Below are 13,272 nucleotides of genomic sequence, written 5' to 3' on the forward strand. Positions count from 1 at the left end.
GTTATGATGTCATAATTGCAAATGTCGAACGCTTTATCCGATCAGTAGGAAAAATTTTGAGGGTCATCTATGGCTAAATTGTATGGAGGAAAAAAAATTTGATGATGTCATCGGTCACCGAGTTCGGCCATCATATTTTTTTTGTTAATAAAAAAACCTTCAAAAACCTTCTTCTATGAAACAGTGAAACAGATCAAGGCAAAACTTTACACTATGACCACCTATCCATGAGGAACAAAAGGTTCACAAACATGATGTCATAGGTCATATGGTTTGGCAGCTATGATTTTTTTTGAAGAATAAACCTTTAAAAACCGTCTTCTCCAGAATGACTCGACAGATCGAGGGGAAACATCACCCACGTGCTCTCCAACCATTGAGGATACCAGGGTGTTCATGAATAATTCGTAGGTCACATGGTCTGGCAGCCATATTGGATTGAATGAAAATCTTTAAAAAAATTCTTTCTCTTGAACTGCTTCATCAATCAATATGAAATTTCACAATTATGATTGATAAGTCATGGGGAATATGTTTTAAATATTAACCTGATCAGATGCATGGTCTGGCAGCTGGAATTATTTAATATTTTGAATCTGGGTTCAGGATTTAAATCAAAGTTGGTACAAGTACATATGTATAACGATGTCATAATGTGGGTGGAGGCATATCTGGCAACATCAAAGAGTGCCCTTCCAGCTTTTTAAGTCTTTGGTATGACTCGGCCGGTGTTTGAACTGCCGACCTTCCTGACTCGGAGATGACGCTCTGACCATTACACCACCGAGTCTGGTAACATTACACCACCAAGCTTTTACTCAACAATGGCTTTCATGTAAAACCATATTGAGATTTGGTATTGAGCAGAAGCTCTTCCAACACCATCAGTTGTGGTTTTCACACCCAAATGTTTGGCATCACAGAAGTTTTCAAATAAATTTTCTTTTCAAATCTACGATAAGATGCCATCTTAACAACATTGCAAGTATATTGCTCTTTTTGGCAAACATTGCTGAAATATCATATTGAGACTAAACAAGTGAAAAGAAACTCAGTTGTCGGCACGATATATTTTATATTATTTGGGGATTTACTTTCCATTAATGATTATTAGGTTTCACGGGGAGATATCATCGTTTAAGTTTCCTCCATTACATGAGCTTTTTTCCAACCATTATAAGCTTGAGCAGTGTAAGCAATTTGGAATGTGAAATTTCTCTTTTATGGCTTTAGGTCTATTATTATTATTTCTGCGGAAACATGGAACATCATGAGTGTGAATGTGGAATCGGACATTAGATAAGGTTAACCATACTGTTTGTTCTCAGACCTTAAATTGTGTCAATCCTGACAATGAGAATGGGGCAGAAATTCCTGTGAAACTACTCGACTGTGACACGGTGACTCAGGTGAAAGACAAACTTCTGGATGCTGTCTACAAAAATGTGCCATACTCCTTGCGACCAAGGCCCTCGGACATGGACTTGGGTAATAATACATCTTGAAAACTTGCATTTTAGTAAGAAGAATTTTCCATATCAAGTGAGGTTGTATAAACTTCATTAAAGTGTTTCTGTTGTTTTTATTTTCATTGACCCTCCCTCTCCCACCTCCAACCCCCCCTCCCTTTACCATAACACTAGTATATACAAGCTACTGTATTTGTATCCTTCTGATAGGCCGGATCTGCATCCAGACCTGCACCTAAATCTCATCAGCTTGTTCTTGTCATCGAATCAACTCACCAAGTATCTTCATAACCCGTCCACAACTTTTTGAGATATCGTGCTATGTATCGTTTTTGGCCCGATCTTCAATGGTGAAGAATCACTTAAATAATTATAGTATCTGAAACCAGAACCAGATCTTCACCGAAATATAATAAATTCGTCCTTGTCACGCACCCAACCTGTCCACCAAGTTTTGTCTGAATCCGTCCACAACTGTTTGAGATATCGTGTGATAAAAATTTTTGAAAAAAACCCCCCAAAATAATTAAAGGATGGTGGAAAGCATTTCTTTAGTTTAGCAAAAGTAACCACAGATGACACACGGATGCCACAGTCTTTCAGTATCGTTCTGATGACAGTTTAGGGCTGTTCATAGAACACTGTATTACACGGGGTGCCTGAGCTCACTGATGCTTCTTATTGATAACTTAGACGTCAACAAACCTGGCAGTGATGATTACGTTGCATTTTCTTGAAAGCCTTTAATAATTTTTCTTCGTATTTACTTGTCTAATTTGTTCAACTCCATGTTCTCAAGCTTGTTTACAAAGCTAGACAAGCTATAATTAACAGTAGATTGGAATATTTGTCATTGTGACCTGAAAATGACATTGTTCTTTCCTCTTAGAATGGCGACAAGGCCGGTTGGCTCGCATATTTGTGCAAGATGAAGACATTACAACGAAGATCGAAAATGACTGGAAGAGGTTAAACACTTTGGTACATTATCAGGTACTTTCTCATATTTATGTCTTCACCAGTTGCTCCTAATACTTACTTGATTGTATTTGTTTGTTCATTTGCAAAGGTTATGAGAACATCGTGCGAAAGACGTAACAGCACAAAACTGTGAAATTTGTTAAAAATAGAAAAATATCTTCGATGTTCAGCATTTTATCCATAGAGTGACTCTGGTCAGGTATAATACAGGAATCGTTGTTCAGATCTTTAATATACCACCGCTACTTCTTTCATTGCCCCAATTATCCTGACCTTCTTGTGGGCTTTGTAAGAGAAAGTTTTTGGCCCAAGTGTTTAACAAAACGGATGACCAGACAGAATGGTCGTCTGAAGGTGGAAGGAATTTATAGTTTTTTCAGGGTCCTGGAGACAACTCATCGACTCTTCATGAAGGACACAGTTGGAAATTTAACATCCACCAACTATTTTTAGCAGAAAGGACTCTGCTCGTACATGCTAGGGTTATGACAAGGGTCGGGGCTCATACATGCTGGGATTATGGAAAGGGTTGGAGCTCGTACATGCTGGGGTTATGGTAAGTGTTGTGGCTCGTACATGCTGGGATTATGGTAAGGGTTGGGACTCGTACATGCTGGGGTTATGGTAAGTGTTGTGGCTCGTACATGCTGGGATTATGGTAAGGGTTGGGACTCGTACATGCTGGGGTTATGGTAAGTGTTGTGGCTCGTACATGCTGGGATTATGGTAAGGGTTGGGACTCGTACATGCTGGGGCTATGGTAGGAGTTTTGGCTCGTACTAGCTGGGGTTATGGTAAGGGTTGGGGCTCGTACATGCTGGGGTTATGGTAGGAGTTTGGGCTCGTACAAGCTGGGGTTATGGTAAGGGTTGGGGCTCGCCGATATCTATCTATAATTCCAGCAATCTCTGTGTGTGTGTGTGTCTGTCTGTCTGTCTGTCTGTCTGTCTGCGACCGCCATTTCTCGACGACCGCCGGTCCGATCTGATTGAAACTTGCCAGGAATATTGCTGGGGACCCGCAGATGTGCCTTTTCGAGGGTTGATATTAATCGGACGAGCGGTTCCCAAGTTACGGCCATTTATCTGTCGACCAATGACAAGACACGGTGCTATGACATCACGAATGATGTCACAATTAATGTTTATTTATTTCTTTATTTATTTTTTTTTGCACGATTGACGGTCCGATCTGATTGAAACTTGCCAGGAATATTGCTGGGGACCTGCGGATGTGCCTTTTCAAGGTTTGATATTAATCGGACGAGCGGTTCCCAAGTTACAACCATTTATCTGTCGACCAATGACAAGACACGGTGCTATGACGTCACAATTAATGTTTTTTTGTTTTTTTTTTGCATGATTGACGGTCCAATCTGATTGAAACTTGCCTGGAATATTGCCGGGGACCCGCGGATGTGCCTTTTCAAGGTTTGATATCAATCGGATGAGCGGTTCCCAAATTACGGCCATTTATCTGTCGACCAATGACAGGACATGGTGCTATGACATCATGAATGACGTCACAATTAATATTTTTTGGGGGGTTTTTTTTTTGCACGTTTGACGTCACAATTCTTCTTCGTTTGGTATGACGTCACAATCGTAGCTGGGGACCTGAGTATGTGCCTTTTCAAGGTTTGATATCGTTATTTATCCGTTTCAGCTGTTTCCCAAGTGTTTCCCAAGGTTTGAAAGCTGTTTTTTTCCCAAGGTTTGAATTAATTGTTCAAATTATTAATTAATCCAAAGGTTTGAATTTTCCAAAGGGAAACAGCTGTTTCCCAAGGGTTTGAAAGCTGTTTTTTCCAAAGGTTTGAAGTAATTGTTGTGCTTGGTAGACATTTGTGAATACATTTACAGAGAGAGGGGCGAGAGAGGAGGGGGGAGAGAGGGGGGCAAGAGAGGGGGGCGAGAGGGGAGGGAGAGAGGGGGTGAGAGAGAGGGAGCGTCACAATGCAAGAGAGGGGAGAGAGGAGGAGGCGAGAGAGGGGGACGGGAGAGGGGGATGAGAGAGGGGCGAGAGAGAGGGAGCGAGAGAGAGGGGTGAGAGAGGAGGGGGGAGAGAGGAAGGGCGAGACTAGGGGGGAGAGAGGGGGGGCGAGAGAGGGCTGCACATACTGGCACTCACCTACGGGCACGCAGCTACGGGCCCGCACCTACGGGCCCGTACTAGTCTATCTATAATTCCAGCAATCTCTGTTTGTCTGTCTGTTTGTCTGTCTGTCTGTCTGCGACCGCCGTTTCTCGACGACCGCCGGTCCGATCTCATTGAAACTTGCCAGGAATATTGCCGGGGACCCGCGGATGTGCCTTTTCGAGGTTTGATATCAATCGGATGAGCAGTTCCCAAGTTACGGCCATTTATCTGTCGACCAATGACAGGACACGGTGCTATGACGTCACGAATGACATCACAATTAATGTTTGTTTATTTATTTATTTTTTATTATTTCTTTTGCACGATTGAAACTTGCCAGGAATATTGCTCTTGACCCGCGGATGTGCCTTTTCGAGGTTTGAAAGAGAGAAAGAGGCTGCACATACTGGCACTCACCTACGGGCACGCACCTACGGGCCCGCCCCTACGGGCCCGTACTAGTTTTATTTTAATGAGGACAGGGAATTTGTATGAAAAAGCATGTCTTGTGTCCAATGAAATACCTTCATCCATTTGAAGCCCCTTTAGATGGGATAGTCTATTTATTTAAATCCAACAAATGACAAAAATAACATGGTGTCCAAAATGTTCTACGGGTGAAACATCGTAATTGTCCATGACATCCCAAAAATGTATAAATATGCATGCAGATATAAACAAAAAAAACTTTTATATACTGGGTGTTTTATTAATCTTATGTATTTGCATGTTGGAAAAAAATTAACATATTATTGGATGATTGTGAGTAATTTATTTGTAAAACTTTTTGAACATCCAATAAACGAATAAATAATGTTGTTTTAATTTGAATCATAAAAATTTGCTTCTGATGTTGAAATTTGTCTCGGACTGTTTTTAATAGCGTTTATGCTGTACGTGTGATAGTCAGGCCCAGGTGAAATACAAGGCCAGAGGGCCTATTTTTAGTCGAAGTACCAGGTAAAAACCTTTAACTTTTTCCCGACAGGTCTCCGATGGTTCAACCGTGGCATTAGTTCCAAAACAGACATCCTACATTGCCAACCCCAACCCTCCTGTCTTACCACGGCCCTCCCTGAGCAGATATGGTAAGTCTTCAATAACATTCGGGCTAACTCAACAGATTCAGTTGTTTTGGGTTCCAGATCATCTGTTCTTTTGCATTTCCCATAACTTACTCACCATTGTCAGATGAACAAACTCAGTATATTACTTTTGATTGGCCAAAATATCTGTTGCTCATGCAGAAAACATGATGAGATATGCGGGCAGTCCTGATAGTCTTCGCTCACGCACACCCATGATTACACCCGATCTTGAAAGCGGAACCAAGTTGTGGCACCTTGTCAAAAATCATGATCATGCAGACCAGAAAGAGGGAGACCGTGGAAGCAAAATGGTCTCTGAGATCTACCTCACGCGCCTTCTGGCAACAAAGGTGTGCATAAAACATGTTGTAATTTGCCTTGTTATATATTTGCTGATCACAACGAAGGCCTTTTTAAACCAATTAATTTCAGCTCATGGTTTATGATGCTGAAAACCGAGTTTACAAGATTGTAAACTGTGTTGATTTGTCCGTTGGCGATTCATATCCTTGTAATTGGTCTGGAAGTGGCAACACTCCTACTTGTGCGGTTTGATGTGTTTCTTCCCCTCCTCCTCTCTCTCTCCTCCCTTCCTGTTTGTTCATTCCATTGCTTCTTGTGCCAAACATTTGCCCCACTGTCAGGTCACAACTTCCGTCACCTCACTCTTCCACGAGCCCACGATCTTGGAAAGAAAAATTAAATGCACTGATGTCGACTGATGTCTTTGTCCCGCATGTGACGAATGTATATACAGGCTTTACCATGAATCTTAGATTACCTTAAAGAACAAACAAAACCGCAGTCAGTCATGCTTCCTTTATTCGGCATAATTTTCTGGAATTTGACAATGGCTGCAGTCACTCTTGGATAATTTTTGCCAGTCAAAGAGATCACCTTCATCTTCTTTCATATGCAGCACATGCCTGCGGGTAGCATCATTTACTGGTGGCGCCGCTGTGTCATTGATGCAGCCCCCCGGGAAGTTAAAGCGGAAATTTAGAATGTAGCGATAGCTCGGTGAAGGACACCATGGGATCTTTAACGTTCACCTACTAACGCTAGCAGACGGGACACTCGTTTATCGTCCTTCCAAGCGACACTGCACGATTTGATGCATTTCCCTGTTTGCAAAATACCGGGATGACAGTTTACAGCTGGGCCGAGATTCAAACTCAGACTAGACAGCTCAGAGGCTAGTGTGCATACCTCGAGGCCATCCTACCATGATAAAATTATATAAATATAAAAATCCCAAATTCATATTTAATTACATTGAATTGCTTTGTCTTTTCACACAGGGCATTGTTATGTGACGTGTTCTGTCGGCGGTTGAGCAATGCATTCGTTTCATGGAATTTTTTCAATCAATCATGTATAGTGGAAAATAATAAGTAATATGTTGCTTTCTGTATTGAATCTTTTGTTGCAGGGTACATTGCAGAAGTTTGTGGATGATCTATTTGAGACTATATTCAGCACGGCGCATCGTGGCAGCTCCCTGCCTCTTGCCATCAAGTATATGTTTGACTATCTGGATGAGCAAGCAGACAAGCACCAGATAAGCGATCCGGATGTACGACACACATGGAAGAGCAATTGGTAAGAGTGACTGGTTTGTGACCGGTTCTTTTCCTTGTGAGAGAAGTATTGGAATGATTTAATGGTGCAGCATCCTCACGTTCTTTTTCAGGAATCCCAGATTTATGCAGATTGGTATATTTTCACTTATTTGGCCTCAAATTGCTTTAACGTTAAGAGGAATGCATATTTAAACTAGAAGGACACTCAGGAGAACGCATACCTCCTCCACACAGTGCCTGATCCACGAGAACATATCGGGCCCAATACATTTTTTGAAATATCATGCTATACAGTAAGTACGATATCGTTTTTGGCCCTATCTCTCAATGGTGAAGAATCACTGAAAAAATTCTCGTAGTCGGATCTGGATCTGGATCTTCACCAAAACCTAATCAGTTCGTCCTTGTCACACGCCGAACCTGTCCACAAAATTTCATCCAGATCCATAAACAACTTTTTGAGATATCCTGCGCATAGACAGACAGTCAGAAAGGAGTGAAAACATAACCTCCTCCACCTTTGGTGGTGGAGGTAACAAGAAAAAGACATGATGCTTGCAAAATCCACCCCCCACCCTCTCCAAAGGTTGGTTGCTTTGGATACATCAAATTGTCCATTTCATTAACATTAAAATTGACAATCTTAATCAAAGCTCAGGTTAATCGGATGAAAATTTATTATTTTTCAGGTGAAAATTGATGATTTTAGAAGTTTAACCTTGAGTTGACGTTTGATCTTTTGATCTCAAAAATAATTGGTTTCCCAATTCAGTGACACAGTCTGAAAATCCTGTTCAAATTTCAAGTTAATCAGATGAAAAATGGTTTTAAAAACTTGACCTCAACATGACCTTTGACCTCAAAATCAGTAGGCTTCTCAGTTGAGACTACCTCTACAACTTGGTAAAGTTTCATGCTTAATTAATTGTGATAACCTCTCATGCTTTCACCCTGGCATAGTTTGCAGGAATGGCCAAATAAATGTAGGTTGCTGCAGCTCATCTTACATTCTCTTGGCCTCTTTTCCTTGTGTGAAATGCATCTTATGAAGAATTTGTGAATGTTCGCTTGAAAAGGTTATAATGAATCCAGAAGTGCAATTGTATGAGGAAGCACTCAATCATCATAATTGCACGTCTTGCCTCACTTTACATTGTCTTCTCAGTTTTCATGAACAGCAAACTCTCTACAGTAATAGCAGCTCAAATGTTGTTCTGAATTGAACGTTTATTCATAGTTCAGGACCAGACTTGGTGGCGTAATGGTTAGCCTTGGAGCATCCGCTCTCTGTCTGGGAGTTCGGCGGTTCGAACCCTGGCCGAGTCATACCAAAGACTAAAAACGATACGTGCTACATCCTTGCTTGACTCTCAGCATTTCAAAGGATAGAGCACGGACAAACAACGCTGGGAAGGCAACGGCAAACCAACCAAGAAACTAATTCGGTAGCACTGACACTATAAATAGTCTGCCACATCAAAAATCATAAAATCATGGTTCATTACCAATGTATTTAAGCCTGGTGTTGGCTTCGTGGTTAGGGTGGTGGGCTTGGGATCTTTGGGTCCTGAGTTTGAGCCCTATCGGCTACTGAATTAACACGAGGTGGGGTGGACTCTAGGTGGGGTCATCGTTCAGAGGTCGGTGAAATGAGTACCAGTGAAGAGGTAATTGAGGCATTGCATCAGTGGTTCCCCATACTCGGTAGCAGTGGTGATGCACCGTTGTTCATAGTTGAAAGCATGAAATCACGTCACCACAACAAGTGGAAGTATAAAAATAAAATAAATAAATAAACAATATACTTATCCATACATCACACCACAAGTGAACTATTCGGACAAACCTGCATGTGCATGAGAGGAATGGGTTTGACAAGTTACAATCTTAATGGTGAAAGCTTCATTAATTTTTTTTGAATCATTATAGCATTACGTTATAACAGAGCTATAAGATCACTCTCTGCATGTTCTCGCTGTTGTCATGTCCCACAGGAAATATAACCAGAGTAACAATGCTTATGGTTACTTACCTTCTTGGGTAATTAAATCAACCGGTGATTTTCACCCACAGCGCCATGTCATTTTGCACAACCTCCCTTAATGGCCCTTTCTGCATCACATGTCATCATCCAGTGGAAAGTTTAGTCCGATGAAAGGCAAAATGTACAATTCTAGTCTAATGTTGGAGTTTCAGAGCACCTGGAATTTGTCGGAATCTTGACATTCGTTGTTCACAACGCCCACTGGCAAACTCATTGCAGGTTCAGTTTTTTGGAGCGATTGCAAATTTTGTCGTGTCGTGTCGGATTTCTAAAAGTCAGGATGCCAGATAGCATCGGTCTGGGCCACCAGAGATTCCAAGTCAGGCCTGAGCCATTCAAACACTTCATCCTTTTGCACACGCATTGCACCATGAAATGTATTTAAGCCTTCTCTTGTTGCCTTTGATTGCTTTCACCTCCACTTCTCTTGGCAAGTTATACATTAGGAAGAGTACTTGTCCATTTGAAGCCACTTCCAATCTGGGCTTCAGTTTCAGTAGAGCTCCATTACTATCATAATTCTCTGTAGACGATTCGAGTGTGCTTCCTTATTAGCTTGACATGATCCTCCAAATATTCCACTATTGATATCAATCTGACAACAAAACTAACTTTGAAGCGTCCACCACCACGTACCTGAAACCAAAGGAGGCAGAGTACAAAATATATCCTAAACTGTTTTTAGTTCACCTCGAAGATAAATAACATTCAAAATGTACAAAGTGAGTTACATTTTCCGGTAACTACTTGCAGATAGTGATTTTGAGTATTACCACCAAATTAAAAAATACTACAAATTCACTGGACAGTAACTGCAATGTTTGACCAAAGCAGACATGACCACCTGGCTAAATGAGCACACCTGATCTAAAAAGTCATCCTCAGATATTTCTTTCCTCAAGGTGGGAAGCTGTTATATCTTATTCTTCTTTCACAAGCAGCACATGGCTGCGAGTAGCATCACTGGCTGAGAGGGGCATGACTCTGCCGCTGATGCAGTGCCCCCCTGTAGGTGAGAGCAGGAATTTATAATTTGTTCATGTTGCTGGTGATAGCTCGCCTACTCTTCAGGAAGAATACAATGGGAGCTTTGACATCCACAAACGAATGCCGACAGATGGGACGCCCAGTTTAACGTCCATCCGAGGGACGGTATACACATTGATTGATGCCTTCCACTGCCTGCGAGACACCAGGATGACAGTTTGGAGTTGGGCCAAGACTCAAACCAATGCTAGATGGCTCAGAGGTGAGGTGCGTACCTCTAGGTCAACCTGCCAGCACCATAAAACCAAAATGGTAATGCCAGGCAGACGGTCAGACAAACATTCCAATCCTTGGCCGCGTATTTGTTTCAGAATTCGGCCAAAATCTAATTTGTGCTGTAATGTCATATCGCCGTTCAAGCACACTGCATCAAACAGAACCTCCAATAAAGAACAACAAAAACGGAGGACAATATGCGAAAGAAAATTGATTAAAGCACTTTCTGTGCAAATGGCATCACTGTGGACGTCATTGCGGGAGCTGATGAACCGTCATTGCAGTGTTTGTTTGTTTGTTTTTTTACTACAGTGGATAAAATACCTGGTCAAGCTCTGCATTTTCTTGAATGAGAAAAGCCACAACATCATGCTAATTCAGTTATCCTTTCTATCTTTCCCCTCTCCTCAGCCTTCCACTTCGATTCTGGGTCAATGTCATTAAGAACCCTCAGTTTGTGTTTGACATCCATAAAAGTAGCATCACAGATGCTTGCCTATCTGTAGTGGCCCAGACATTCATGGACTCGTGTTCCACGTCGGAACATCGACTGGGCAAGGACTCACCATCCAACAAACTTCTTTACGCCAAGGATATACCCAACTATAAACATTGGGTGGAGAGGTGAGGCCGATGAACTGTTTGTGATCATGCCAATATGATATTTGTGACAATTTCCCATCTGAGTGGTTCTTCTTGTACTATAGAATGGCTGAGCTTGTTTGTTTGTTTATTTATTTATGTTTTACTGTGGAAAGCATTATACTTTCCTTCCTGGGAATCCTTTTGTTATCTTGAATTTGAGCGTCCATGTTTGGCTTCCTGTAAGATGCCACATGCGGATCACGTTGCTGAAAGTCAATTTTTCATCAAGGGTCGAGGACGTCATTTCAAAATTTATTTTCCAAATGTTGTGTTTTGTTTTCTTCATTATTTAACATCTCTTTTCTAATTACGTGTTTATGTTAAAACGAGTTTGGATAAAAAAAATCAAAACTTGTTACCCTAAAGTAATCCCTAAAGTAATCAAAGCTGATCATACATGTAGATGCTAAAATAGTAAATGAATTTTAATAATAATGTAATAAACCAAGTTTAATCAGTGAATCTTAAACACAATCAGGTTGGGAAATGGATGGGGGTTCATTCATTCGTTCATATGCAGCACATGGCTGTGGGTATCAACATTTGCTGGGGAAACAGCTGTGCCACTGATGCAGTTAGTAGCAATTTGGAATTTGGCCAAGGTGCCAGTGCTATCTCGCCGACTCATTTATTCATGCCAAGACAATATATAAAACACCTCCACCCACAATAATAATTATTAGAAAGTTTACTTTTGAAAAGTGAGACCTTGTGAAATGTCTGACATGACGCGTTTATGCTGGCTTTAATGAACATGGTTTTGGTTCATTGGAAATAATGTTTACATATTGGAACTCATAAAAATAATAACTGGGGGCTTCAGAAACTTTACATCTCATTTGATTTCTATTGAACTAGCAGGGGTACCTGGTGTTGTCTGGCAATACCGGGTCCCTCCTCCTGCCCTTCCCCTCCCTCCTCCCACTCCCCTCCCTCCTCCCACTCCCCTTCCAGGCTCCTACCCCACTCTTTCCCCTCCCTCCTCCTGCCCCACCTCCCTCCGAACTACCACTCCATCCCCTTCCCTTGCCCCCTGAGGGACAAATTCATCGATATGACCAGAAGAAGTCATGGTGCAGATTCGGCTTGGGCGAAATAATCGATTACCTGGTTTGAATTTATTCCATCCATCGGAACTGGGAATCGAACCCTAAATTCCACAATCGATTACCTGTCCTAGTCTCCAGAGTCGATTCCTACTAATCCTTATCTTACTTCATCCATCGAGAATCCGTTTCTTGGTTCAGCGAATTATATCAAAAGCTTCTTCTGTCATTCTTTACAAAACAGACAAAGAAGTTGTGAAGAAAATTTGCAGACATGTACTCATGAACTGTGTGCATGTGTGTTGGACTTCTCCTTCAAGGATCTGACAGACAGCATTAGGCAATTATATCTGCATAGAGAATTGTGAAATTTCAAAATCATCATATTTTTTTCACTGCAAAGATATCGCAGCATATTTATTAACAGCAAATAAACTGGAAGGGCACTTGGTAAAGCGCATCCCTCCACCCTATAACGCTTGATCCATGCAAACATATCGGGCCCAATACATTTTTGAAATATCGTGCTATATATTGTTTTTGCCCTATCTCTCAATGGTGAAGAATAACTTTAAAAATGAATTGATCTCGTACCCAGATCCGGATTCGGATCTTCACTTAAAATCGAGTGAATTTGTCATGATCACGCGCCCAACCTGCCCACCAAGTTTCATCCAAAAACATCCCCAACTTTTTGAGATGTCGTGCTATATATCATTTTTGGCCCTATCAGTGATGAAGAATCACTTAAAAAATTATCGTAGTCAGATCTGGATCCGGATCTTCACCAAAATCTAATCAGTACATCCTTGTCACACACCCAATCTGTTAAAATTTCATCTGGATCCGTCCACAACTTTTTGAGGATATCAAGCAAACAAACAGCCAGAGAGGGGTGAAAACAGACAAACAGACAGACAGAGAGGGGTGAAAACATAACCTCCTTCACCCTTGGTGGTGGAGGTAAAAAGTCGGGAGCGAGTGAGGATCGATCTGTTTCCTTATACACTGCTC

The 13,272-nt window shown here is 41.5% G+C and overlaps 1 protein-coding gene across 2 annotated transcripts in view; it reads left to right on the plus strand.

The window, feature by feature from the left end:
* LOC147008934 (plexin-A2-like) overlaps positions 1-13,272 on the plus strand; it is a 297,247-nt gene that overhangs the window by 246,367 nt on the left and 37,608 nt on the right. For both annotated transcript variants that reach the window (XM_085864308.1, XM_085864309.1), the window contains 6 exons: positions 1,329-1,488; positions 2,359-2,462; positions 5,578-5,677; positions 5,837-6,027; positions 7,110-7,279; positions 10,979-11,191. In XM_085864308.1, coding sequence (XP_085720434.1) covers positions 1,329-1,488; positions 2,359-2,462; positions 5,578-5,677; positions 5,837-6,027; positions 7,110-7,279; positions 10,979-11,191 — 938 coding nt within the window. The remainder of the gene's footprint in view (positions 1-1,328; positions 1,489-2,358; positions 2,463-5,577; positions 5,678-5,836; positions 6,028-7,109; positions 7,280-10,978; positions 11,192-13,272) is intronic.

Source organism: Eptatretus burgeri, chromosome 18 (genome assembly GCF_056783735.1).
Source record: "Eptatretus burgeri isolate ZD-2024b chromosome 18, Ebu_testis_v1, whole genome shotgun sequence".
Taxonomy (NCBI): Eukaryota; Metazoa; Chordata; class Myxini; order Myxiniformes; family Myxinidae; genus Eptatretus; species Eptatretus burgeri.